Source organism: Elephas maximus, chromosome 4, assembly GCF_024166365.1.
Source record: "Elephas maximus indicus isolate mEleMax1 chromosome 4, mEleMax1 primary haplotype, whole genome shotgun sequence".
NCBI classification, from domain to species: Eukaryota; Metazoa; Chordata; class Mammalia; order Proboscidea; family Elephantidae; genus Elephas; species Elephas maximus.
In genome coordinates this window covers 32,699,914-32,727,060 of record NC_064822.1, presented here as the reverse complement: position 1 = coordinate 32,727,060, position 27,147 = coordinate 32,699,914, and the positions used below count along the sequence as shown (strand labels likewise).

Sequence of the window (27,147 nt, the reverse complement as noted above, 5' to 3'; positions counted from 1 at the left end):
AAATACATTGTGGTATATCCATTCAGTGGAATAATACTGAAGCCAAAAAAACGGTTGCCGTGGAGTCGATTCTACTCATAGCGATCCTGTAGGACGGAGTAGAGCTGCCCCATAGGGTTTCCAAGGCTGTAATCTTTACGGAAGGACTGCTACGTCTTTCTCCCTCACAGCAGCTGGTGCATTTCAACTGTCCACCTTTCGGTTAGTAGCTGAGAGCTTAACCACTGCGCCACCAGGGCTCCTTAATGGGATACTACTCAGCACTAAAAACGAGTGAACATTTGTTACACGGAAAAACATAAATGAATCTCAGTTATCCTGAGGGAAAGAATCACACATATTGTATGATTCCATTTATATATAATTCTACCCACCAAAAAAATATATAACTCTAGGAAACGCAAACTGATCTACAATGACAGAAAACAGATTCGTGGGCGGCAAAGCCGAGTGAGGAGAAGGGGGAGCAGGCGAGCCGGCCGGCAGGGGCAGAGGGCGGCTGGCTGAAGCCGCGCGGAGGGGTGAGGTGGGAGGGGCGGAGCGGGAGCGCGGCGCGGGCGGCGGTGGGAGCCGGGAGGCGGGGCGAGAGGCCGAGCGGGGCGGGAAGGCGAGCGGGCGCGCGGGCGAGCAGCCGGCGGGCGGCGACACCGGTTTGGGCCTCGGAGGTCGCTGCGGCCGCGTCATGGCGCGCCTCCTCCGGGCGCTCTTCGGCCTGCCCGTCCGGGAGGCGCCTCTGCGGGCAGTGCGGGGCTGTGCGGGCCGCTGTGGCCTCGGCGCAAGGCCCAGACAGGGGGACGCAGGTAGGACGCGGACCTCGCGCCCCGCAGACCCCGCCTCTCTCCTGCTTTCGGTTTCACGTCATTTGCTGTGACTTGTAAGGAACCCTGGTGGCGCCGTGGTTAAGCACTCGGCTGCCAACTGAAAGGTCAGCAACTGGAACCCACCAGCGACCCTGCGGGAAAAAGATGTGGCAGCCTGCTTCTGTAAAGATTACAGCCTTGGAAACCCCTGGGGGAGGGGGTGGCTCTCCTCTGTCCTCTGGGGTCACTGTGAGTTGGAATCCACTGGACGGCAACGGCTTAACAGGTTTGCTGAGACTTAATGCCCGAGAGCCCCTTCTAGATCAGGTGCATCCTTTCTCCTGAAACGTCTACTTGCCTCTGACCCGATCGTTGCCGCCTGAGACCGTGATTCCTAAACTTGGGAAGGGATCACTGAGCTCTGCGAGAATCTGATAAAAGGTGTAGATCGTCTTCTCAAACATGCACACATATTTTATTTTTCAAAAAATACCCGTCTCAGGAGGCCTTGAAGCTTATGCAGGGACTCCAGGTGCAGAACGGCAGTTGTAGGCTTAACAACCCGCCTGTGGTAACCCATTGCTACAGAGTGGATTACGACTCATAGCAACCCTATAGGACAGAGTAGAACGACTTGCCCCCATACAGTTTCCAAGGCTGTAATCTTCACGGAAGTAGACTGCCACATCTTTATCCCGTGGAGCCACGGGTGGGTTGGAACTGCTGACCTTTCAGTTAGCAGCCTAGCTCTTAACCACTGCTCCCACCAACGCTAGCCCTTGTCTTTTACACTATACCCCTCTTCCTAGTTCTGCCTCCTTCCTTTTTTCACATATGAGAAGCAGGTAATTTAGAATTTGAATTCCTGTGGATTAGTTTCCTGCCCTGGGAGATATGTGGGCTAATAATTTGTTCCCTCTTTAGACCGATAATCATTATTTGTTAGAGTTTGGTGGTGGCTATGCAACAGACCAGTGGAAGTGTGTGTGTGTGTTCTGCTAAATTCCTTTGACATCTCTGTTTGGAGCATATTATTTCACCATTAGGAAGAGACCTACGTCAGCTGGCATGGTATTTTAGATATTATTTCAGGTAGTTTTAGTGTCCCTTTTGGATTGGCTTCCTGGGCAACTGTCCAGCTGGCCCACCTCCAAGTTCAGTTCTGTATGTGCCCATTGAAGACATTAGAGATTAGCTCCCTGGATGTTTTTTTAAAAAGTAGTGTTAATAACAGATATATGCACACCCATGTTTATTGCAGCTCTCTCTGCAATAGCAAAAAGCTGGAAGCAACCAAGGTGTCCATAAATGGATGAATGGATAAATGAATTGTGGTATATTCACACAATGGAATACTATGTATCGAAAAAGAACAGTGAAGAATCTGTGAAACATTTCATAACATGGAGGAACCTGGAAGGCATTATGCTGAGCAAAATTAGTCAGAGGCAAAAGGACAAATATTGTATAAGACCACTATTATAAGATCTTGAGAAATAGTATAAACTGAGAAGAACACATACTTTTGTGGTTACAAGGGGGGGAGAGAGGGAGGGTGGGAGAGGGTTTTTTTTTTTTTACTGATTAGTTAGTAGATAAGAACTACTTTAGGTGAAGGGAAGGAAAATACTCAATACATGGAAGGTCAGCTCAACTGGACTGGACCAAAAGCAAAGAAGTTTCTGGGATAAAATGAATGCTTCAAAGGTCAGCGGAGCAAGGGCGGGGGCTTGGGGACCATGGTTTAAGGAGACTTCTAAGTCAATTGGCAAAATAATTCTATTATGAAAACATTCTGCATCCCACTTTGAAATGTGGTGTCCGGGGTCTTAAATGCTAACAAGTGGCCATCTAAGATGCATCAATTGGTCTCAACCCACCTGGATCAAAGGAGAATGAAGAACACCAACGTCACACAATAACTATGAGCCCAAGAGAGAGAAAGGGCCACATGAACCAGAGACTTACATCATCCTGAGACCAGAAGAACTAGTTGGTGCCCGGCCACAGCCGATGACTGCCCTGACAGGGAGCACAACAGAGAACCCCTGAGGGAGCAGGAGATCAGTGGGATGCAGACTCCAGATTCTCACAAAAAGACCATACTTAATGGTCTGACTGAGACTAGAGGAATCCCGGCGATCATAGTCCCCGAACCTTCTGTTGGCCCAGGACAGGAACCATTCCCGAAGACAACTCATCAGACATGGAAGGGACTGGACAGTGGGTAGGAGAGAGATGCTGATGAAGAGTGAGCTATTTGTATCAGGTGGACACTTGAGGCTGTGTTGGCATCTCCTGTCTGGAGGGGGATGGGAGGATAGAGAAAGTTGGAAGCTGGCAAAATTGTCATGTAAGGAGAGACTGGAAGGGCTGACTCATTAGGGGGAGGGCAAGTGGGAGTATGGAGTAAGGTGTGTATAAACTTATATGTGACAGTCTGACTTGATTTGTAAACGTTCACTTGAAGCTCAATAAAAGTTAAAAAAAAAAAAAAAAAGTAGTGTTAACATGAACCAGAGAATACATCATCCTGAGACCAGAAGAACTAAATGGTGCCCGGCCACAACCGATGGCTACCCTGACAGGGAACACAACAGAGAACCCCTGAGGGATCAGGAGAACAGTGGGATGCAGACCCCAAATTCTCATAAAAAGACCAGACTTAATGGTCTGGCTGAGACTAGAAGGACCCTGGTGGCCATGGCCCCCAGACCTTCTGTTGGCCCAGGACAGGAACCATTCCCAAAGCCAACTCTTAAGACATGGATTGGACTGGACAATGGTTGGAGAGGGATGCTGATGAGGAGTGAGCTACTTGGATCAGGTGGACACTTGAGACTATGTTGGCATCTCCTGCCTGGAGGGGAGATGAGAGGTTAGAGGGGGTTAGAAGCTGGCAAAATGGACGTGAAAAGAGAGAGCAGAAGGAGGGAGCAGGCTGTCTCATTGAGGGGAGAGTAATTGGGAATATGTAGCAAGGTGTATATAAGTTTTTATGTGAGAGGCTGACTTGATTTGTAAATTTTCACTTAAAGCACAATAAAAATTGTAAAAAAAAAAAAAAGTGTTAAGTAAATAAGAACATTGGTATGTGGAGTTGTAGCTGATGTAGCATGACTTCCTCTCTTGGCCTCATAACCCTTTGGTGTCTCTGATAAGCCAGTCAGATGCCATTTGTTGCGAACCTACGATGTATCAAGCACTGCCCCGCTGAGACCACAGGTGAGAGAAACGTCACAGTTGTGGGCTGGAGCTCTCCACATCTCCATTTAGGGGATAGTGGTTTTAGTGGAAATGCTTCCTTCCTGTGTGTACAGAATGCTGTCAGAAGCAGCCTAATGAATTGCCCTGGGATCTAAAGTTCTTCAGCACCGTTAAAATTGGACCAGACACCAATACATAACTTAGCAGACTCCCCTCACTCCCGGGAATGTATTCTGTGGGAATAATTTAAAAGAAGAACAAAGCTATATGCAAAGATGTTTTTAACAGCACCACTTTTAAGACTCATGTCAGAATCGACTCGATGGCAATGGGTTTTATTTATTTATTTATTTTTGGTTTACTTTCAAGAACTGGAGACTAGCTGTAACCCAAATGTCCATCAATTAAGGAATGTTTAAGTAAACCATGATGGTCCAAAACAACAAACTGTTAGGCATTCATTAAAAAATGATAAACATGTTTTGAGGTTAAGAGCTTCAGTGGCCGACAGACTGAAATCTGAGTCTTGGCTCTGTCACTTACTAGATGCATGTCTTTGGGGAAGTTTCTCATGCTTGAAAAGCTCAGACCTCAGGTTTTTTTCTTTATAAAATAAGGGTAATGATAGGATCTATCCAGCGGGGTTGCTGTATGGAATGAAAAAAAAAAACCAAAAACCACAATGCATTTAAAGAAAATGCTTTAGTAAGAACTTAGTTAAGTACTGAATAATATGTTAGTTATAATTACATCAATATGGCAAAGAAAAACAAAAATGTAGTAACATTTAACCTACACTGTGGACTTGGAAAGGATTAAGAAAGAGAGAGACATTGGGGGGAAATGAGGTGTCAGATGTGATAAAGACTGTTCTCCAGTGGTAAGATTTCTGATATGCTTAGAGGCAAGGCCCCTGTGATTTTGTCATCCAGATTAATAAAGAACAAGTTGAAAGAGGGAAGTGAGAAGTGTCCTGGAAAAAACAATCTGTTGTTTCAGGAAATGTTCTTTCTAGAGATAAGCTGCTAGGAAACCATCCAAGTAAGCGTTTAAAACAGTGCAGACACTGTGATGGGAGTGTAGACTTGTTCAGCAGATTAGAATGGTTTGGGAATCGTTCATACCGGTTCCTAATGGGTTCCATAGGTTCAAGAAATACCTGTGGCAGCCTAGCAGTATAGCAGCTATAGCCGGAAAGGTTGGCAAAACCAGAAGGAGGGAGCCGGTGGGTGACCATATGACCAAGAGTGGGTTTCCTTAGAAATGAGACTGTCAAGGCCTACCTCATGGAACACCTGACCAATGAGAAACTATAGCTCTTGCAAATCTCAGCACACAGAGAAAGGAACACAAAGGAATCTGAGTTTATCAGAGCATAATTCAAGGGAAAGCTGTATAGCTGTCTAGTACAGTAATAGCAGCAGCTCAACTTACTGGCTTTTAAATAAGGTCTTAATGCTGATGAGTTCCAAATTTACATATCCAACTTGAACCTCTTCTAACTAAATTCATATATCCAACTGCCTACTTGTTATCTCCATTTGGATAGCTGATTGGCATTTCCAAAATTAACACAGCCAAAACCAAACTTCCAAACCTGCTCCTTCTGTAGTCTTCCCCATCTTCCAGTACCCAGACAAAAAAAAACCATTCAGTCATGACCCATGACCTTGACCCTTGACCCTTTCCTTTCTCTTATACCCCACATCTGATCATCAGCAAATCCTCAACTCTACCATCAGAATATATCTAGCGTCTGACCCTCCAAGCACTTCTGCTACCATTCGGATCCAAGTGCCTTCCATCTCGTCCAGATGATTAAAGAAGCCTCCTAACTGGCTTCCCTGCTTTAGCCTTTGCTTCAATTTACTTGTACATCAGCTTTTTAAATATGTTAGATCGTGTCACGCTTCTGCTATAAACCCTCCCATGGCTTCCTGACTCACTCAAGCCAAAGCCCCTTCCAATGGCCTTCAAGGCCCTAAATTATCTGGCCCCCCATTACCTTTCCGATAGCACTTTAACATTCCCCTCGCTCACTCTACCCCTCTCGCTCTGGCCTCCTTGCTGTTCCTCAGATACGCCAGGCACACTCCCACCTTCTTGCTTATAATGCTGTTTCGGATATTCATGTGGCATGTTTACTCATTTGCTTCAACTCTTTGCTGAAATGTCACCTTAGGAAGGCCTTTCTTGACTACTGTGTTTGAAATTGGGTGTGTGTACATGCACACACATGTAAGTACACACATACATCTATTGTGGCACTCTCTAATCCCCTTCCTGGCTTTTAAAATTCACCTTATAAAATTCTATAGCCCTTTTTAAGTTTGTTACTATACCTCTACGTCATAAGGGCATTGATTTTTGCCCATTTTCTTTACTGGTGTATATCCAGAATCTAGAATAGTGGTGGGATAGAAGCTAATGTTGTGAGGAATGACAGAGAATTGAGGAAGTATAGAGAGTCTTGTTAAGGAGTTTGGTTGTGAAAGAGAAAAGAAAAATAGGGTAGTATCTGGGGCGGGGAGAGAGGGACGGGGTGAGGAAAATAAAGCTTGTGTTACTTTTCTTCTCACCACGAGAGACTCAGCACATCTAGGTACAGGTAGCAAGGGGCCAGTAGAGTGGGAGAAGTCCATAGTTCAGGTGAAAAGGGGGATCCTGGTCCTTACGGAGGCAAAAGGAAATGGGTTCAAAACAGCAATGACTGGAAAATACATGGATAGGAGGAGGGGTCACTTGTTCTACAGAAACAAGGTAGAAGAAGGAAGGGATGAGTGTGGATGCAGGTAATTGTGAAGGTGTGGTAGCAGGAAATTGAGGGGGTTCCTTTGTGGTGGCTTTTGATTTCTCAAAAGTGAAATCAACTGTTGAGAATAAGTGACAAAGTGGTAGAGATGATGGTTTAAGGTACATAGAAAAGATTGAAAATACCTGTATTTATTTCCAAGGATGCTGTAATATAGTGCCACAAACTGAGTAGCTGAAACTACAGGAATGTATTCTCTCACAGTTTTGGAGGCCAGTAGTCCGAAGTCAGGGTGTTGGCAGGCCATGCTGTCTTTGAAGGCTGTAGGGGAGCACCTGTCCCATGCCTTTCTCTTGACTTCTGCCGGCAATCCTTGGCCTTCCTTGGCTTTTAGACGCATCACTCCAATCTGCCTGCACTGTCACTGTCACAGGGTATTTTCCCTGTGTGTTTATCTGTCTCTGTCTCTTCTCTTCTTCTTAATATACCAGCCATTGGATTTAGGGCTCATGCTGTTCCAGTATGACCTCATCTTAACTAATTACATCTGCAGAGACCCTAGTTCCAAATAGGATCACATTCTGAAGTTCCAGGAACAATGTGAATTTTGAGGGGACACTATTTAACCCAGTATAGTATCGATTGTGGTGAAATGGAACTATATAATAATTGTCATGGTTCATTGAGACACCAGTAAAATTGGTAACTTTGAGTTTATAGTGACAAATATCTTTCCATTTGGACCTCCTCCACTAGTGCCTAACAATACAGGTGTAGGCATGGATAAGGTAGTTTTTTAAAATAAACTTTATTGTGGAATGACTTAAGATTTATAGAGAAGTTACAAAGATCATACAAAGAATTCTTGTATACCCATCACTTCTTAAGTTACCGTGGTTTATTTGTCAAAACTGAGACACTGGTACATTACTATTAGCCAAACTCCAAACTTTGCTTGGATTTCACCAGTTTTTCCATTAGTACTCTTCTGTTCAGAGCTGCAGTCCAGGTTCCACACTGCATTTCGCCTGGTGTGTGACAACAGTTTCATAGCCTTTCCTTGTTTTTCATGGTCTTGACAGTTTTGAGGAGTACCAGTTTGAAATTATCCAGTACTAGTCAAAATTTGTCCCTCCATATGGATTTGTCTGGTTTTTCCTCCTCATTAGACTGGGATTATGGGTTTGGGTGAAGAATAACACACAGGTGAAGTTTCCTTCTAGATTCATGTACCCTTCTGCCATCTCTCTTCCTGCCTTTGATACACACACACACACACACACACACACACACACACATACTTGCTTATGTATTTATTTGTTTTGCTGAACCATTTGAGAGTTAGTTGCAGACATCATGCCACTTTACCCTTAAATAATCCAAAACCACACCAAACCTACTCTGTTCAAGTTGATTCCCACTAATAGTCATCCTGTAGGACAGAGTAGAACTGCCCCATAGAGTTTCCAAAGAGCAACTGGTGAATTCGAACTGCCGACCTTTTGGCTAGCAGCTGTAGCATTCAGTAGCTGTTACCCACTGTGCCATGTCTCCTAAGATGAAAGATATTCTTCTATAAAAACACAAAACAATTATCATACTCAGGAAACTTAATGCAAACGTAATACTATTGTTGAATATTTTGTCCATATTCAGATTTCCCCAATATCCCAATATTGTGGATTGAATTGTGGCTCCAAAAAACATATGTTGAAATCCTAACCCCGTACCTGTGAATGTGATCCTGTTTGGATATAAGGGAGTTTCTTTTTTTTATGCTAATGTGATCATACAGGAATAGAGTGGGTCCTAAACCTAATCCTTTCTAAGTGGTATCTTATATAAAGGTAAAATAGACATGGAGCTCCACACACAGTAAATAACACCACAGTGCATCCATAGCAGCAAAGGAATGCCAGGGATTGGTGGCAGTCCCTGGAAACTAGGAGAGAGGCCCACAGAAGGCATCAACACATCCAAGGCCTTGATTAGGGCCTTTAACTTCCAGAACTGTGAGAAAATTAATTCCTGTTCTTTAAGCCCACCCACTTATAGTATTTTTGCTATAGCAGCAGTAGGTAACTAAGACCCCCAATGAAGTCTTTTATACTCATTGTTTTTTTTTTCTTGGAGCCAGAGTTCAACAAGGGTCACATGTTGCTTTTAGTTGTATATCTCTCTAGTTTATTTTACTCTAAAAGAGTTGAGCAGGCTTTTTATTTTTTTATGACATTGACCTTTTTTTTAAGGATCAACGGCATTGTTTTGCAGATTTCCCCTCAATTTGGGCTTGTCTGATTGTTTCTTCATGATTAGATTAAGGTTAAATATTTTTAGCAGGAAAATTATGTGGGTGGTGTTGTGTTTCCCCAGTGCATCTTCTTAGGGGGCCCATGATGTCAGCTTGTCCCACCACTGGTGATACTGACTGTGCTCACATAAGGTGATGACTTCCGGATTTCTCCATTGTAAGGGTACCTTTTCCTCTGTGTAATTAATAATCTGTGGGGTGATATTTTCAAAACGTGTGACTATTCTTTTCCCCAACAGTTTTTCACACAGGGCTTTTAGAATCCCCTGATGATTCTTGCTTGAATCGCTTACTATTTTGTAGTTTTTAAATGGTTCTTTTAAGAGTTGTATCATTTCTTCTCCATTTATTATTTGGCATTCTTCCTGACAACTCTGAAAGACACTGAGCAGGAATAATTGTCACATAAATTTTGCTTCGCTCCCCGAAAGATGGGTTTCTGAGAAATTGTGTGTAACTGAGGTCACATTTTCTGTGTTCAACTTCAGACGTGTGTTTCTATAGGAAAAAAGAAATCCCTATAGCCTTATTGTTGTTAGGTGCTGTTGAGTTGGTTCCAACTCATAGCAACCCTATATACAACAGAATGAAATGTTGCCCAGTCTTGCGCCATCCTCACAGTCTTTGCTATGTTTGAGCCCATTTTTGCAGCCACTGTGTTGATCTGCCTCATTGAGGGTCATCCTCTTTTTCACTGGCCCTCTACCAAACCTGATGTCCTCCAGGAATTGGTCCCTCCCAATAACATGTCCAAAGTAAATGAGACAAATTCTCGCCATCCTCACTTCTAAGGAGCATTCTGGCTGTATTTCTTCCAAGACGGATTTGTTCATTCTTCTGCTATAGCCGTATAAAAAGTATATTTAAGAAAGGAACAACTTTTAATATATTTAACAGATAAAGGAAATCCTGGTTGCACAGTCGTTAAGCACTTGGCTGTGAACCAGAAGGTCGACAGCTTGAACCCACCTGCTGCTCCGTGGGAGAAAGATGTGGCAGTCTGCTTCCATAAAGATTTACAGCCTTTCTACGAGAGGGCGGAGGGAAGGAGGGTGGGAGAGGGTTATTTACTGATTAGATAGTAGATAAGACCTACTTTACGTGAAGGGAGGAACAACACTCAGTACAGGAGAGGTCAACACAACCAGACTAAACCAAAAGCAAAGAAGATTCCTGAATAAACTGAATGCTTCGAAGGTCAGCAAAGCAGGGGCAGGGGTTTGGGGACTATGGCTTCAGGCGACATCTAAGTCAATTGACAAAATAAAATCTGTTAAGGAAACATTCTGCATCCCACTTTGAAGTGTGGCGTCTGGGGTCTTAAACACTAGCAAGTAGCCATCTAAGATGGATCAGTGAGTCTCAACCCACCTGGATCAAAGGAGAATGAAGAACACCAAGGTCACAAGGTAATTGTGAGCTCAAGAGACAGAGAGGGCTACAGGAACTAGAGACTGCACCATCCTGAGACCAGAAGAACTAGGTAGTGCCCGGCCACAACCAATGACTGCCCTGACAGGGAACACAACAGAGAACCCTGAAGGAGCAGGAGAACAGTGGGATGCAGATCCCAAATTCTTATGAAAAGACCAGACTTAATGGTCTGACTGAGACTAGAAGGACCCTGGCAGTCAGGGTCCCCAAACCTTCTGTTGGCCCAGGGCAGGAACTATTCCCAAAGCCAACTCGTCAGACATGGATTGGACTGGACAGTGGGTTGGAGAGAGATGCTGATGAAGAGTGAGCTACTTGCACCATGTGGACACTTGAAACTATGTTGGCATCTCCTGTCTGGAGGGGAGATGGGAGGGTAGGGGGGTTAGAAACTGGCAAAATGGTCATGAAAGGAGAGACTGGAAGGAGGGAGTGGGCTGACTCATTAGGGGGAGAGTAAATGGGAGTATGTAGTAAGGTGTATGTAAGTTTATATGTGAGAGACTGACTTGATTTGTAAACTTTCACTTAAAGCACAATAAAAATTATTTAAAAAAAAAAAAAGATTTACAGCCTTTGAAACCCTGTGGGCAAGTTCTACCCTGTCCTATTGGGTCGCTATGAGTCAAAATCGACTTGATGCCAGTGGGTTTGGTTTGGGTTTCACAGATAAAAACCTTTTTATGAAATGTAAACAATAATAAGCAATTAATTTATAGTATGGAAATACCATATTGTATAATATTATGAGCTTGTGATAAAGATAAATTTTTTCTTGCTGAAGGATTTTTAGGACCTTTTTTTTTTTCGTTAACCATAAATGAATTTCAGATATAATTTCCTCACATGCTCAACGTGTAGGTGGTGACATCACAAGTGTTTAGCATTTCATCTTCAATGCTATGAGCCAGTTTGGGCCTCTGTTTTCTCATTTGTAAGTTTGAGATTTGGATGGAGTATAAGATCCTTCAAATTCTTAATGCTGGATAATTTAAAACGTTTATTATATAAGCAAGAGTCTTGGTAGTGCAATGGTTAAGCCCTTGGGTGCTAACTGAAAGGGTGACAGTTCGAATCTACCCAGCGGCTCCATGGGAGAAAAGACCTGGTGATCTGCTCCTGTAAAGACTGTAGCCTAGGAAACACTACGGGCAGTTCTTTTCTGCCATATAAGGTCACTCTGAGTCAGAAAAACTTGATTACACAAGAACAACAACAAATCATTACACAGGAGCCTGGATGGCACACGCAGTTTGCGATTACACCCACCCAGCGGCTCCATGGGAGAAAGACCTGGTGATCTGGCCCTGTAAAGATAGAAAACCCTGTGGGCAGTTCTACTCTGTCACATGGGGTCGTTTTGAGTTAAAAGTCAACTGGGTGGTACCTGACAACAACAACATTGTGTAAGCTGGGCTCCCTGCTCCCCTTTGTTTGAAAAAGAATATTGTCCGGTCACTTTTGTTTATACTCACTGGAGTAAAAGTGGTAAGATAGAACCCAAAGGCAGTGAAGAAAAGAAATAAATTAAGGACAAAAATCACGAAGCAAAATGATAGATTGTGGTAAGGCTCAGTTTCTCTTTCAGGTGTAAGCTACAGGAGCCTTTTCCTTTTTCCACACAAGAGGGTTTTTAATACAGACCTCTCATGAGTCAGAATCGACTTGACGGCAACGGGTTTGGTTTGGTTTTTGGTTATGACAGACAAAAACAGAGCTATCTTTATAAACCAGCAAAGGAGAAGCATTTAATAAACCACCAGCTCAACAATTTTTTTCTATTAAATCACTCAACTACTCCCAGCTGTATCCTGACAGGACGTGCTCCTTTGAAACTACTGGTAGAAGAGAGAGGATCAGTTACTACCCTTAGGTACCTGAAGAGAATGTATTCTGCGTTATTTCATATTTCAGCTGCCTCTTAAGCTTCAGTGCCCAAGAGGAACTAGAAAACTGGCTGCCTATTTATTACCGATTTCTTATTAAAAATGATTCTAATAAGTCATTTCGTACCTGAGCTTTCTGGTCCCTGTGAAGATGACAGGGTGGGAGAGAGTGGGAAGGGGACTGGCTTATTATACTGGGTGACTGAACTTTAGGAGAAAGGCCAGGGAAGATAAGTTTATTGTGCCTTTTTGATTTAATAAAAAATTCCTGTTTAACAATACAGGGTCTCTGACAAAGTGTGAGCCATCTCTTGCCAAGAGTGACTGGCAAAGGAAACTGACCCCAGAGCAGTTCTACGTCACAAGAGAAAAAGGAACTGAACTGGTAAGCTAAGCTGATTCACATTTTTCTGATGGAGTGTATGGGGGTGAGGAGGAATTTGAATTAGATCATCTACCAAACCTAACTCATCCTCTCCTACTCTGCACATCTGGTCTCAGGGCATCAATACCCTTCTGCTTGTAGAAACCAGAAACTTCACCTGGACGTACCCCTCGCTGGCCTCCATCACCTTGTCCTGTCTATTCTGCCTCCTAGATAACCTTCAAATCCTTCTTTTCTCCATTGCTCCTGCCTCCACGCTAGTCCACGTTACCATCATCTCTCACTTGTCTGGCTGCAGCAGCTTCCCCACCGTTCTCCTCGCAAGCCATTCTCATGGCCACCAAAGAGGTCTTTTGAAAACACAAATCTGACCACATCTCTCCCTTCTAAAAACCTTTCAGTGACTTTCCACTGCTTTCAAGATGAAGAGAAAGATTGAAATGGCTAGTATGGCCCTGTCTGTCCACATCCCCAACCTCAAATCCAGCCAGCCTTCCTCCTGATCTCAGCACTTTAGCCATACTGTCCTTCTTTCTGCCCTTACTCTGGGTTCCCTGTCACCTTCAGGCGCTACCTTCTGTCCGATCAGCCCTGCCTCTAATCACAGCTACCTTTTAGCTCACTTCAGCCCAAATCACACTTTCTCAGGAAATCTTTTCCCACCCCCAAGCTAGATTTGCTTTTACCAGTGCTTTTCCTTCATAGCGTATCCCCTTAGCACCTAACACAGCGCCCGGCTCTGGTAGGCGCTCATAATGTTCGTGAACGTTAAATGACTGTAGGCTAAGAAGTAACTCACCTAAGCTGCATTCAGCAATCTCCACTTCCATTCATTTCTTGAGAGAACAGCCTTCTGGGTTCCTCATTATAATACCATTTTTTACAACACTGTTTCTTAACAAGTAGTCCATCTTAGACCCAAATATATCTACCGAATTTAGCTCTTGAACTTTATTATGAGATCTTTTCAGTTGTGAAGCAGGCCCCACAGAGTGGACCACAGCACAGTGGCCTCAGAAACTTGCAATATACTTACATTTGTACTTTATTAGCACCTGCAGAATCCACGTAGCTGTCCCTGTGCTCGTGCGCTTAGAATCATGGTCTCACCCTCATCTTCTCTGATGCTAAAGTAATCAGAAAGGCCAGCAGAGCCCAGTAGGTTCTTATGAAATACTGGTAGTTTCTTAAACTTCCTATGGATACAATTTTAATAAAGCCTGTCCTGGGAAAGGGGCTGCATTCGCCAGTATTTTAGATAGCACAAGGGAGTCACACTAATGGCACCGTGTGTGCAGTTGTGCATGTTACCAGAATATCCTAAGCCAGCCCTAGTTCTGAGATACACAGAGCCTGGAGACGAGCTGCCAGATGTTTGGGAGAATAAATCTGTGGGCTTCTTAAACAGATGGTACAGTACACTCTGCGCATTTGGCCATTTTACAAATTGAGCACCATCCATTATTTTAACTAACGTTTTGAATCCCTTGCAGTTGATCCATTCCCGTGTTTAAGTTTCAGAATATTGCACAACTGTAAGCCTTAGTTAGCTTCATGAGGCTGAGGAAAGCAAAGCAAAACAGCCAAGCTTTCTATTTGGTGACTCAAAATTAAAATTCAGTTACACATGTTTTTATTGGGCAACGGTCTGCTAGGTATTGGGAAAACAACAAAGAAATATTAACAAATCCTTACCATGAAGGAGTTCACAGCCTGGCTGAGCAGTAACTAAAAGTCAGTATCAGTAGACAGTAGACAGTAGGTGTGGCGCAGGTCCTTCATGTCTGTCTTCCAGGTCCACGTTTCACATGCTTTGCCCTACGCCGAGCTCCAGGAGTAGTAACCAGGCTCCTTTGCCCTCTGGCTATCGATTGAGTTCTATGAGTGGGAGATGCCAACAAGATCAGAGGGCAGGGTAGAGAAGTCGGATCCAGGGTCCTCTCTGGGCTAAAGGCTGGCAGTGGCTGTGTTCCTCTACTACAGGGTGCACCTCCTGCCAGGCGGCTCTCGCATACAGCTGCAGCCTCACCAGGTTCTGGAAACTGCCCTCTCTGTTGTCCCCTAGGCCTAGTAGGGGTAGTGTATCCTCACAGTCACTAACCAAGGGGTGTTTCAGTGTCCCTCATTGCTTTCCATGGGCCCTGCCCCCACCATTGTAGAGAGTTCTGCATCAAATCATCTGTGTTCTTCCCTTTTCAGTGTGTCATCTGTTTCCAACAAACGTGCTGTATTGACAAGATCAAAGAAGGGAGAATTCCCATTGGTTCAGATAAACGTGGAAAACCCAAGGGATATCGCAAACATCATTCTCTCTCTGACCCTGTTCTATCCCTGTACAGCCAGCCACTTTGGTTCTCCCATTTAAATAATTCTTGAATCAATCCTCTTCTTATTTCCACTGCCCCTGCCTCAGCTAAATCCAGGCCTGCATTCGCAGCCTCCTGAGGATTCTTTGCCTCCACTGTCTTCTTGCCCCTGCTCCAGTCAGTTCTTCTTATGGATGCCAAGTGATCATTCTAAAAACCAACTCTGATTACGGTGCACTATGTCCACTATATGCAACCCAGTTTAAGATTTTCCAATGCCTTCTCATTTTCATTAGGATAGAATTTAAATTAGTTTTAAAAAGCAAAGATGTCACTTTGATGACTAAAGGTGCACCTGACCCAAGCCATGGTCTTTTCTGTTTCCTCATATGCACGTAAAAGCTGGACAATGAAAAAGGAAGAATGAAGAAGAACTAATTCATTTGAATTGTGGTGTTGGCGAAGAATATTGACTATACCATGGACTGCCAGAAGAATGAACAAAACAGTCTTAGAAGAAACACGACAAGAATGCTTCTTAGAAGCAAGGGTGGCGAGACTTCGGCTCACTTTCTTTAGACACATCATCAGGAAAGACCAGTCGCTAGAAAAGGACATCACGGTTGGTAAAATAGAGGAAAAATGAGGGAAACCCTCAATGAGATGGATTAGCACAGTAGCCGTAACAATGGACTGAAACACACCAACGATCATGAAGGTGGCACAGGAGCAGGCAGCATTTCGTTCTACTATACATAAGGTCTCCATGAGTCAGGCCAACTCAACAGCTACTAATAACAGCAATCAAAGTCCAGTATGATCTAGCCCCTTCCCACCTATCCAATCTCATCTTTTCCCATTCTCCCCCTTGCCTTATCACATGGGCCTTGCCCAAGCCACTCTGCCTTTTTGAAATACTGTTCCATTTCTTTATCTGATTAACTCTTATTCCTCCTTCAAAACTATTTGCTATTTTGTCATTTTTCTATAGTAACCATCAATTTCTTGTGCAATTAATAATATTAAAAGGTAAAAACAAACAAAAAACCCTGATCTCAGACACCATCTGGTGCAGAAAGCCTTCATGAAACACCATTAGCAGTGAAGGGCCCCGGTGCTCCCCACACTCCATGCTGATCTCTCTATCATAGCTATTATTACAGTGTGTTAGAACTGTCCTTCAGTGGTGCAGTTAAAAAGCTCATCTGCTAACCAGAAGGCTACAGGTTTGAGTCTACCCACAAGCATCTCAGCAGAAAGGCCTGGCAATCTACTGCCCAAAAATCAGCCTTTTAAAACCCTATGGAGCACAGTTCTACTCTGAGGCACATGGGGTCACCATGAGCCAGAATGGATTTGACCGCAACTGTTTATTATTATAAATGTCAGCTCACTTGTCTCCTCCCAGCTAGGTAGCAAAGTCTTTGAGTGCAGAAACTGTGGTTTTTTTTTTCTTATCTGCAACACTAGCACGCCATCCAGGATATAGTAGGTTTTCAAAGATTCCAGCTTCTTTCCTGACTCAGCCTGGTGACTGGCTGAGCCATTCCAAGCTTTGGCTTCTCTTCCATCCCACAAGATGGGATAATGCTTACCAGCAGACACCGTGGTAGTGGGTCTTCATAGTTAGCTTGTGCCAGGGTTTTTTTTTTTTTTTTTTTTTTTCCTTTGACAGAGGAGATGGTGAAAGGAAGTGGGCAAAAATAGGATCTTTTTTGTACAATGCAGTCCAGTTTCCAAAATAACATTAAAAAATATTGACTTGGCCCAGTCATTGCCTCAATGCTCCTTTTGTTCCTCTTGGAATACCTTTGAAAACCTGCAAACTCTTTAAGCCATCGTTAACATAGTAATTCCATTTAAGAAGTCACTTAGGCACTTAGGCACTAGGAGACTCTAGCTTATTATTTAACATTTATTAAGTGTCCAAGGTCCGAAACTGCGTGAAGCATATGAAAGACACAGCACCTGATCTCACTGATCTGTGCTTTTTATGCATTTATATTCTGTCTTTAATTGGAGATTTCAAAGTGTTTTAAACAGTGGACTAGCTTCCTAATGAATGAACTCTATTGGAATGGAGACCAAAACCTTACACAATCACCAAGGATGAGACCCAGTTCTCCTGCAAAAAAACCCCAAGGTGCTGTGTAAATACAAAGCATTATTAATGTCATAATTTGAATGTTTGCCACAATAAAAGCCAGGTTGTAAATAAGCCTGCAGGCTGCTTCATTATAATTTACTGTCTGGTGATATTTGCACTTAGTCAAATTAGTACAGCGATTCCTTGATTTGGGGGCATATCTATCATCTCTCCTGCTGTTTTGAGAAATCTGAACATGGTGGGTCTCATTTACTTTCAGCCTTTCAGCGGGATCTACCTGAATACCAAGGAGGCAGGGATGTACCACTGTGTGTGCTGTGATAGCCCACTCTTCAGGTAAGGTAAAGAATAAAGAGACAGCAAAGAGCAGAGACAATCTCATCTCATTTGAGGCCTTGGGAAGATAAATGCCTTCTTACTTGGCATCGTTGCTATAAGGAGAACTATTCATATAAGATACTTCCCTGCTTTGATTGTTTCTAGCATTTAGAGCTGTTAACAAGACTTCTTAACCTGTATTCTTCTCTCCTATATCCCTGAGAAATAACAAACACAAGAAAAACTTGGTGGGTACCTTAAGATAAAGCTATTAGAATTTTTTAGAGGGGCAGTATTTAAAGAAATCTAAACCATAATCCCATTTGCTTGGTCATGTGATTAAAACTATATCTCTCCCAGGGAAAATGGGTTTATAACTTAATTTAGGAAATGTGGAATTTTATGAGGATAAATTCCCCACAGTTCTTGACAGTAGTGAATGCCATGCCTTCTTCTGTATAGCTAAAAGTAAATTTAATTGTCCCTTGATTTCAAAGCCTCTTTCAAGTCAATCAAGATCTGAAATCTCTCAACAAAGGCTTTTTTGTTTAGACATGCAGGAAACGGTCTTAAAAAAGTAGATTCAATGAAGGAAAAAGGAAAACATCTTTGAAGTCCTGTTTTTCAGAACTTCAAAGATGTTTTCCTTTCTTGTGCATCTAGCCTAAATTGGTTTAGAATAAAATATAAATCAAGCCAGCTCTGTGACTCTTCCATTAGGCAGTACTTCATTGTGTCCTTTGGGCTTTGAGCAGACTGGGCTGTCCCAGCCGGCTGCTAATGTGGGCTGCGTTAGGAAAGCCATACCCCTGCCTTCAAGGATGGAGAGCGATTAGGATTGATTTTCCTTCATGCTCCCAGAAGGGCAGGACTTTGCCAGATTCACTTGCTCTCAGTGGCCCGTGTGGAGACATCTGAGATGGCAGTCGGCCCAGGACGGCATGGCATAAACTCGGAGAAGTAGGTTGATTGTTACGCAGTAAAGTGTGCAACTGGTATTTTTGGGACCTTAATAGTTCCTTGATCTTTAGTTCTGTTAAAGAGAAGAAGTAGGACTTTGAAATGGTCAGCCTGCTTTCAGCCAAAGAACCATATTGTAAAAGTATGAAAGATCTCCTTGTTACTATATATTCATCGTACAAAACTTCTATCTTTGGACAGTAAAGACAAAAGATGAGAAGTCATCCTTGTAAGAGGAATCTCCGAGATTTTATTTTTTACTTTTTTTACTTCATTGGTGTTTCAGTTTCTGCATTTCTAAGGACAAGGCCTTCTTACTACTCAGTCTCATCCTCTCTCTGCCACGCAGGTTCAGTCATAGAATCATGGGATGTTGGAGCAAGAACGGACCTGAGAGACCAGAGGAGAAAGGTCCATTCGGTAGAATTCTCTGATGGAAATATTCTACATCTTCCCTGTTCAGAGCAGTAGCCACTAATCCCATTTGACTACTGAGCACTTCACATGTGACTCGTGCAGCTGAGGAGCTGAAATTTTTATTTATTCTAATTTTAACTAATTTAAGCTTAAAAGGCTACATGTAGCTAGTGGCTACTCTGTTATCATGGTGGTTAAGAGCTACAGCAGCTAACCAAAAGGTTGGCAGTTCGAATCCACCAGCTGGAAACCCAGGGAAGAACCCAGTTCTTCCCTGTCCTGTAGGGTTGCTATGAGTCAGAATCGACTCAACAGCAATGGGACTGGAGTCCAAATTAAGGAAGTTAAATGACCAACCCCGAGTCATTGAGGTGGTGAAGCAGACAGGACTAATAGGAAAACCAGATGATTCTCCCAAAACCTGTTTACCAAGTGACCAGTTTGCTTAATGGCCAATTCACCTACATTGTTTCTCTTTAACTGTTTTAGTTGAAGAGTTTCCATCTCATTTTCTTAAGGACTTTTGAGTTTGTTTCTGTCTCAGAGTCCTACTGCAGCTGAGATTGGGAGAAATAAGAAGAATTTTTTCATTAGAGTCCTTTATGTCCTGGAATATAATTTCCCTGAAGACATATGGCAGTGTGGTAGAGGCTGTGGCTGCCTGGGTGTATATCCTGACTCCATTGCTGTGACCTTGGGCAAGCTTCTTAACTTCTTTGTGCCTTGGTTTCCCCATCTGTAAAATTACGATGATAAATGTACCTAATTATAGAGTTGTTGGGAGGATAAAGTGAACTATAAGTTAATCCGTGTAAAAGCACCAGAACAATGCCTGATGCATGCCAGGCACTCAGTGTTGTTGTTTGCTGCTGTCAAGTCCATTTTGACTCATAGCGACCCCATGTGACAAAGTAGAATTGTCCCAAGGGTTTTCTAGGCTGTAACCTTTATGGGAGCAGATCACCAGGTCTTTTTCCCATGGAGCTCTGGTAGGGTCAAATCGCCAACCTTTAGGTTAGCAGCCAAGCAGTTAACCATTGTGCTACCAGGGCTCCGTAAGTACTCAGTACATGTTAGCAATTTATATATTCTTAGAGATTGATCCTTCTTAGGGCTTTATTCATAAGTGCATATCTGATAATGAAGAATTCTTGAGAGTATAGTCTAATTAATGAGAGTATATAAATGAGTATGTTCATGAGTGTTCTTCCCATTGAATAGTCTTATGACTATATTCTTATTTTGCCTTTTAGCCTCTACCTCACCCTCACCCCATCCCCACCCCAGTCCCCCACCTCAATAGTAGGGAGCATAGACAAAGAAAAAGTATTTGTAAAATGCTTGTACAAAGTCAAAATGAAGTGAAAAATTGGTCAACTAAACTAATAAACAAGTAAATGCGGGGACCATTCCTCCTTGCTCTCGTACCTGTTGGGGCTGATTCCTACCTCCAGACCTTCCCTCAGACTGTGCGTACCTCCTGGAATTTGCTGACCTCCACTGTCTGCTAATTTAAGTTCCACTTACTCTTCAAGCCCCAATTTCTCCACAAAGCCTTCTCTGATAACACGCTCTCTTTTTTCTGTTCCAAATTCCTATCAATTTGTCATCAGTACCACACAATTTAGGACTTAAGTGTTCTCCTCTTGGTTCATATATTTTATTTTGTTGAAGAGATAAAACATAAGTTTCTTGAGGCCCTGGGCCATCTTCAGCTTCTTGTGCATACCTCATGGAGGCGCTCAATAAGTAATTCTTGATTGATGAATAATATCTGCCGTACACACTTTAACAGCAGTAGAAATGTTTAGAATATTAAATAAGGTTAAGGTTATGAAATCATTTTATAAATGTAAGAAAAGTAGGTACAACTGCTTGAGCGCTTACTATGTGCCAGGCACTGTGCTCAGTACTTTGTAAACAATCCCCACACTCCAATGAGGAAGCTATTAATACCCCATTTAATAGATGTGGAAACTGCAGCTTAGAGTCTTTAAGAAACATGCTCAAGGTCACACAGCTAGTAATTAACGGTGCTGAGAGCCCAGCGCTCGGCCTTTGTGCTGTGCTGCTCCTCAGAGAGGGCGGTGCTCCAATCAAGGAAGAGCCCCTTGCAGGCATACACCAGGCACTATGCCCAAGCTCTTCTCACACACACCATTTCATTCACTCCTCTCAGCAACGCTGTGAGGTGTTGTTATTGTTCCCCTTTCACACTGAGGAAACTGAGACTTAGGAAGATTAAATAACTTTCCCAGGGTTCTGCCATTAAGTTGCCAGCCAGAATATGAACCCATGTCTCTTGAACTTCAAAGCCCACACTTTTTAGTCCACACAGTCCGTTTGGGCAACACTGCATCACTGGGCACCATCCCCATCTGGTGGCAGTTTTCTGAATTATAGATATAAATCCCCAAGAAGACATAAGCAGCCTCAACAGGGATACCCCAGCCATTTTAACCCACCTTTTTTTTTTTTTTTAAGGACAGCAGCTCTGAGCTCCCTTCCAAAGCCTTGTTCCCAGCCGCATCTGCTAGACTTACCATACTCCCTCTTACAATCCTCTAGTCATTGGAATGAATGTGGGACATCCTTGGATATCTGCTGACGCTCCACGTTGGAGAGCTTTAATGGAGGGCTTCCAGGTCAAGAACACTTTTCAGGTTGTTAAACTCCCCTAGAGGCTGCAGTCTGTCATTAACCTTGGGATTGTGTGACACTGCCCCTCCCCTGCTTCCTCTATTCCCCTTCCTTCCCCTTTCTTCTCCCAACATAAGTCAATTCTGAAAGTGTTTATTTATTAAAATCTGTTGTGGGATATCACATTTCATGGGCACACATCTTCTTGAAATAGAAGGAAACAGAGCTTACTATTAGTTCACTGGTCATATAACATCTTGATGCCCTCCATGTCACAAGTAACTACGTAATGTTGTTTAAAGACCTCGTGTGTGCCCCTGATCCCTGACCCCCACTGAACAGAAATTTGTCTAAGACGTTAGGGTTGTCAGTTACCACTGGGTGCCTTTGCTGTTGATTTGGGAGCTGTGGGATTTCCAGAAATGAAAGCAAAGCAAAGCAAATAAAAACATAACAAGCTCAGCAAAAGGAACACCTCTAAGAGTAAAGGAGAAGAAATCCAGAATGGTTTAATTTTTCAAGTGTGGGCCTTATAATCTGCTAACCACTTAAATATATATTGGAATTTCTTATTGGCCTTAATAGTTAGGTCCCAGTCTTAAATTATATGTTGGGCCTCTTATATTACTTTGCAAGGTCTCTAGATTCTGTTAATTGCATAATAAAGGTTTACTGTTTCCCATAAAGTGTTTTAATGGCTTTTTATTAGTCTTAGATTCATTCATTTTTTTTGGTAATTTATTGTATTCCTAATTCTCCATCAAAATTCCTTTGATAATCACTAGTTTATATATGTGCTGAGGGTGGAAATGCTGAAGGTAATTAAAATATACTCATGGTGTCTTTCCCTGGGCTAGAGTGGCTGTAATGAATATTTTTGAACTCTTGGAAAAAGGTTACAAAGAACCCAACCTCAGTGTGCAGACATTTCTGCTTGGACCCATAGCTGCTTAGATTTCCTAGATATTTGTTATTAATAATAATGATGGTCATATTACAAAATAATAGCTGCCGACTGTTATATACCGCAGGAGGAAAATGTTGCAGTTTGCTTGCATAAAAGATCACAGCCTTGAAACCCTGTGGGGTAGTTCTGTTCTGTCCGGGAGGGTCGCTATGAGTCGGAATCGACTCAGCAGCAGTGGGTTTATGGTGTACCATGTGGTACAGTGGTTAAGCCCTTGGCTGCTAAGCAAAAGGTCAGCAGTTTGAATCTACTAGCCCCTCCTTGGAAACCCTGTAGGGAAGTTCTGCTATATAGGGTCCCTGTGAGTTGGAATGGCAAAGGGTTTTTTTTTTTTTTGGCCAGGCACATTAAATACAGAAAGTATCTCAAGTTGATCCTCTCAGCAATCCTGTGACGTGACAATGCCATTTCTGTGCTATGGATAAAGACGACTGTACTCTATGGATAAGAGGATTTAGAAGATTAAATAATTTCCCAAGGTCACACAAATGTAGCAAACAAAGCCTGGATCCACACCCAAATTTCAGACATGAAAGCTCTTACTCCTGCTATACCTGTGGTTCTCAAAGTGTGGCCCGAGTACCCAAGAGGTTCTCCGTGATCTTTGTCTGGGATCTAAGAAGTTCTTCCCTTTCCAATTACTTACTCACGTGAAGCCAAATTTTCTTCCTGTATTTCAACAAACCAATGTTTCAACAGGTTGAATGCAGAAGCACTATGAGGATTCAGCTGTCTTTTATTAAGCCAGACATTAAAGAGATTTCCAAAATGTAGAACAATGCATTCTTCTCCTAAATGTTTATTTCATTTTGGAAAACACAGTTATTTGTCATAAAAATGTTACTTATGTTAGCATGTAATGAATTTATTATTTTTTTTAAATAATTTCATGTATAATATTTTTCTAATTCTCAGTTCTAACTTCTAATTTGTTAAATACTGGTATATGTAACCTATGTACACAAAAGCTCTTAGGGACCCTCAGTAATTTTGGGCTGGAGAGGGGTCTGGAGACCAGCATGTTTGAGAACCACTGTATTATACCGGAACTGCTTCTGCTGGGCTTCCTGCTCTAAACCAAGCTTCCTTTTGAGTTCATAGTCTAAGGGATTTATTTGCCACTGTTTTCTTCTTTGTCCAGTTTTTGCAGGATTTAACATTCGATTATTCTCTTCCTCAAATAGGTAGAACCACCTCCCTACTATTTAAAATAAAAATTCTATTTTCCTAGTGCCACTTATAAAAAACAAAATGCATTGTTGTTGAGTCAATTCCAACTCATAGCAACCCTACAGGACAGAGTAGAACTGCCCCATAGGATTTCTAAGGCTGTAATCAGTAGTCTGTGTGGGACTTCCCCTGGAGGGCCAGGCTTCATGACAGTGATTGGCTAAGGGTGCCCACACTTATTTGTTAATAATAATAACCATAGCTAACGTTTGTGAGCACATACCATGTGCCAGGCATGGTGCTAAACTTTAAACTGTGCTCCAAGAGTATCTCCTCTCAGCAGCTCTGTAAGGTAGATGTTATTATCATCCCTATTCTACAGATGGAAACCCTGATGGCATAGTGGTTAAGTGCTATAGCTGCTAACCAAGGGGTTGGCAATTCAAATCCACCAGGCACTCCTTGGAAACTCTATGGGGCAGTTCTACTCTGTCCTATAGGGTCGCTATGAGTTGGAATCGACTCGACGACACTAGGTTTTTGAGGTTTATTCTACAGATGAGAAAACTGAGGCTTAGAGAGGTTAAGAGGCTAAACTCTCTAACCACATAGCCAAGAAGTGGCAGAGGCAACTCCTGAATCCCCGCAAACAGTCAGGCTTCTGTGTTTAGATAAAGCCTGAAATTCCTGTTGCTAAAAATGGCTGTTTCATCAGAGCTTGTACTTTTCTGATATACCAAGATCATGATAACCTCTTAAGGACCACTGTTATTTCATTTTTATTTCCCCCCAGTCTACACTTAAAACACATTGATTTGATCCGTGTTTCCTAACATAAAACCCGGTTCACAAATTTCCCAGTGTTTTTAGATCCTTGTTGGACATTAAGAAAGAAGCCTTTACCATCAGAGGAACAAGAAACCCTTTCAATGTGATGAGACAATGTCCTTAACAGTGAAGGTGAGGTGGGGAAAATTCCTGTGGAGCTGAATGTTGAAGTAGCTGGGCTTGGGATCTGGCAGAGGGGCTAGAGAATCAGATCCTGCTCAGAAGAAAAATGAGTCGGGGCATAAAATGCTCTTTGTGTATTACTAAGGGGCTCTGTAGCAGCTCTGTTGTGAATGTCTTCCACAGTTCTGAAAAGAAGTACTGCTCTGGCACTGGGTGGCCTTCATTTTCTGAAGCTCATGGTACGTCTGGCTCTGATGAAAGTAACACAGGGATCCTAAGGCGTCTGGACACTTCATTAGGATTGGCTCGCACAGAGGTTGTCTGCAAGCAGGTGGGTTTTTTTTTTTGTTTGTTTTGTTTTGTTTTCCCTAAGACTATCTCAGGTGTCACAGAGAGCTCTCTTGTCTTCAGCATATCTGGTGTTATTCCAAGGAGTGCCTTTGTCATTAAAACACATTGAGAGTCTATTCATGTTGATAATTACCACCCTCTCCCATAATTCTGAACACTATAGATGAGAAAAAAAGGCTTCCTGAGCTCCTCTCTGAAGTGGCCTTTCCTAGTTCTGCCTTCCATGGACGTGGGAACAGAGTTAGGACCTGAGGGAAAGAGTTGTCCCTCCAAGCTCTTGTAAGCAGCTGTAGGTAGCAGGAAGGCCCAGCGTGGTTAGTATCAATCCAACTTTCTCCTCAGTCTGCAGTGTCTCGCTGACAGGCAAAACAGTCCTCAGGGTGTAGCTCCTTCTGCAAGCCTCCTGTGAGAAAAAAAAAAAAAAAAAACTAGTTTTAGAGTGGCTTAAATCCAGACAGCAAACTTATTTTGATATCCTTGGGTGCTCACATTTTCTGACTCATTGCTGTCAAGTCAACTCCAACTCTCACGACAACTCCATGTGTGTCAGAATAGAACTGTGCTCCATATGCTTTTCAGTGGCTGATTTTTTTGGAATTAGATCGCCAGGCTTTTTCTCGAGATGCTTCTGGGTAGACTCAAATGTCCAACCTTTTGGTTAGCAGCCGAGTGCATTAACTATTTGTACCACCCAGGGACTTCTTTCTGACTCATGAGTTTTGCAAAACACCAGAGACAAGCAGATAAAGATATCATAGTCTTACCTTCAATTAAAAATGATAACACTCTAACTACAACAACTAATGCTATGAATGCTTACTATGTACCTCAAGAACTGTGTAATGATTTATATGCATTGTGTCAATTAATCACAGTAGCCCTATTATGTAAATATAATTGTTATCCCATTTTATAGATGTATATACCAAGAGTCAAGTTCAATAACTGGTTCACATTCTTACTGGTAAAGTAGAGCTAGTCATCACCACTGTACTCTATATTCTTTCATTTCTTAATCAAATTCTGACACAATACACAATGTCAAACACTGGAGTCAGGTGCCCATGTGGACTTCATGTGTCTGGTTTTACATAAAGAGCTTTGCTTCATCTGAAGAACTGACAGAGGCTTTTTTCCTTTTCAGTGTGAAGCTCATCTTGGGCATGTGTTTCCTGATGGACCTGGGCCCACTGGTCAGAGGTTTTGCATCAACAGTGTGGCTCTGAAGTTTAAACCAAGTAAACACTGATTATCTCAAGAGTCCCTTTCTCTTTCCACACCTTCATCTACATCTTCAATTTTCAATGCATATGAATGATTTATTGTATTTATTATAAAACAAGGCTAAGCTTGCTATTGGCACCAAGAGAGTCACAGCTTCTCTTATTTATTCACCTTGAGTCAGATCAACCCCGACTCCCACTTTGACTGTGGTATTTCACCAAATGACTGAGGGACAACTGTTGACTTCTGTAGGCTTTGCCTGGGACCGGAGAGCATGATTCTTTGGGGACCTAGGAGGTTGATAGATTAGTAAGCCAGAAAGATCCTCCAAAATGTTCCTAAACTTTCCAGTGCAGTTAAGTGCTTCATGGACATGCTAGGTGAGGGATCAAGTGCAAAGAGGTAGGAAAATTATGGGATGAGGGTAATCTTAGCTTTGAAAGAGGCATCAAAGAGTAGGGTTGTGGGAGAGCTGCGCTTTGGTGGGCACATGTGGTGATCAGTGGGATGCATGACTTTTTGGAAATTTTAGAATGTCTTGAACATCCTAGTTCCAATCTTTCTACCCACAAATAAGCTCCAATGGGAGCTCGTTAGATTTCAGTGATAATGAATGACATTCACCCTCATCCCTTTTGGCTACAAAGATAAACTTTGAAATGTTCAAGTAAAATTTTTTCTAGAATTTGTTTGATTTTTGTCTAAGTCTATGTATGTACTCTTTTATAAAAAAAAAAAAATTTTTTTTTTAATAAAGATGACACTAAATCAAAATGACCAAAAAATGGCTAGATCACATGGTACTAGGCGTTTGGCTGTAGCAAGACTTGCAACTCAAGTGTTTTACATATTGAGAGACTTGATTAATTTGTTACTGGAATTGTTTAAATCATTCTTTTTGAGACTTTATGGGTAGAAAGGAAACTTAATTACTCCATTTTGTCTTTATTAATTGGTTAGC

At 42.5% G+C, this 27,147-nt stretch overlaps 1 protein-coding gene across 1 annotated transcript; it reads left to right on the top strand.

Annotated features, from left to right (window-relative positions):
• Nucleotides 1-415: 415 nt before the first annotated feature.
• MSRB2 (methionine sulfoxide reductase B2) lies at nt 416-27,147 on the top strand. The gene is made up of 6 exons (XM_049881627.1): nt 416-450; nt 493-800; nt 12,675-12,775; nt 17,448-17,524; nt 24,795-24,942; nt 26,107-27,147. The coding sequence occupies exons 1-6, from the start codon at nt 416-418 to the stop codon at nt 26,209-26,211; spliced, it is 774 nt and encodes a 257-aa protein (XP_049737584.1). The 3' UTR covers nt 26,212-27,147.

Excerpts from the sequence above, each read along its gene's own strand:
- MSRB2 (XM_049881627.1), top strand. The coding sequence starts at position 416 with ATGACAGAAAACAGATTCGTGGGCGGCAAAGCCGA. Across the intron at positions 17,525-24,794 it reads TGTGATAGCCCACTCTTCAG|TTCTGAAAAGAAGTACTGCT; the intron begins GTAAGGTAAAGA and ends TGTCTTCCACAG. Across the intron at positions 24,943-26,106 it reads CAGAGGTTGTCTGCAAGCAG|TGTGAAGCTCATCTTGGGCA; the intron begins GTGGGTTTTTTT and ends TTTCCTTTTCAG.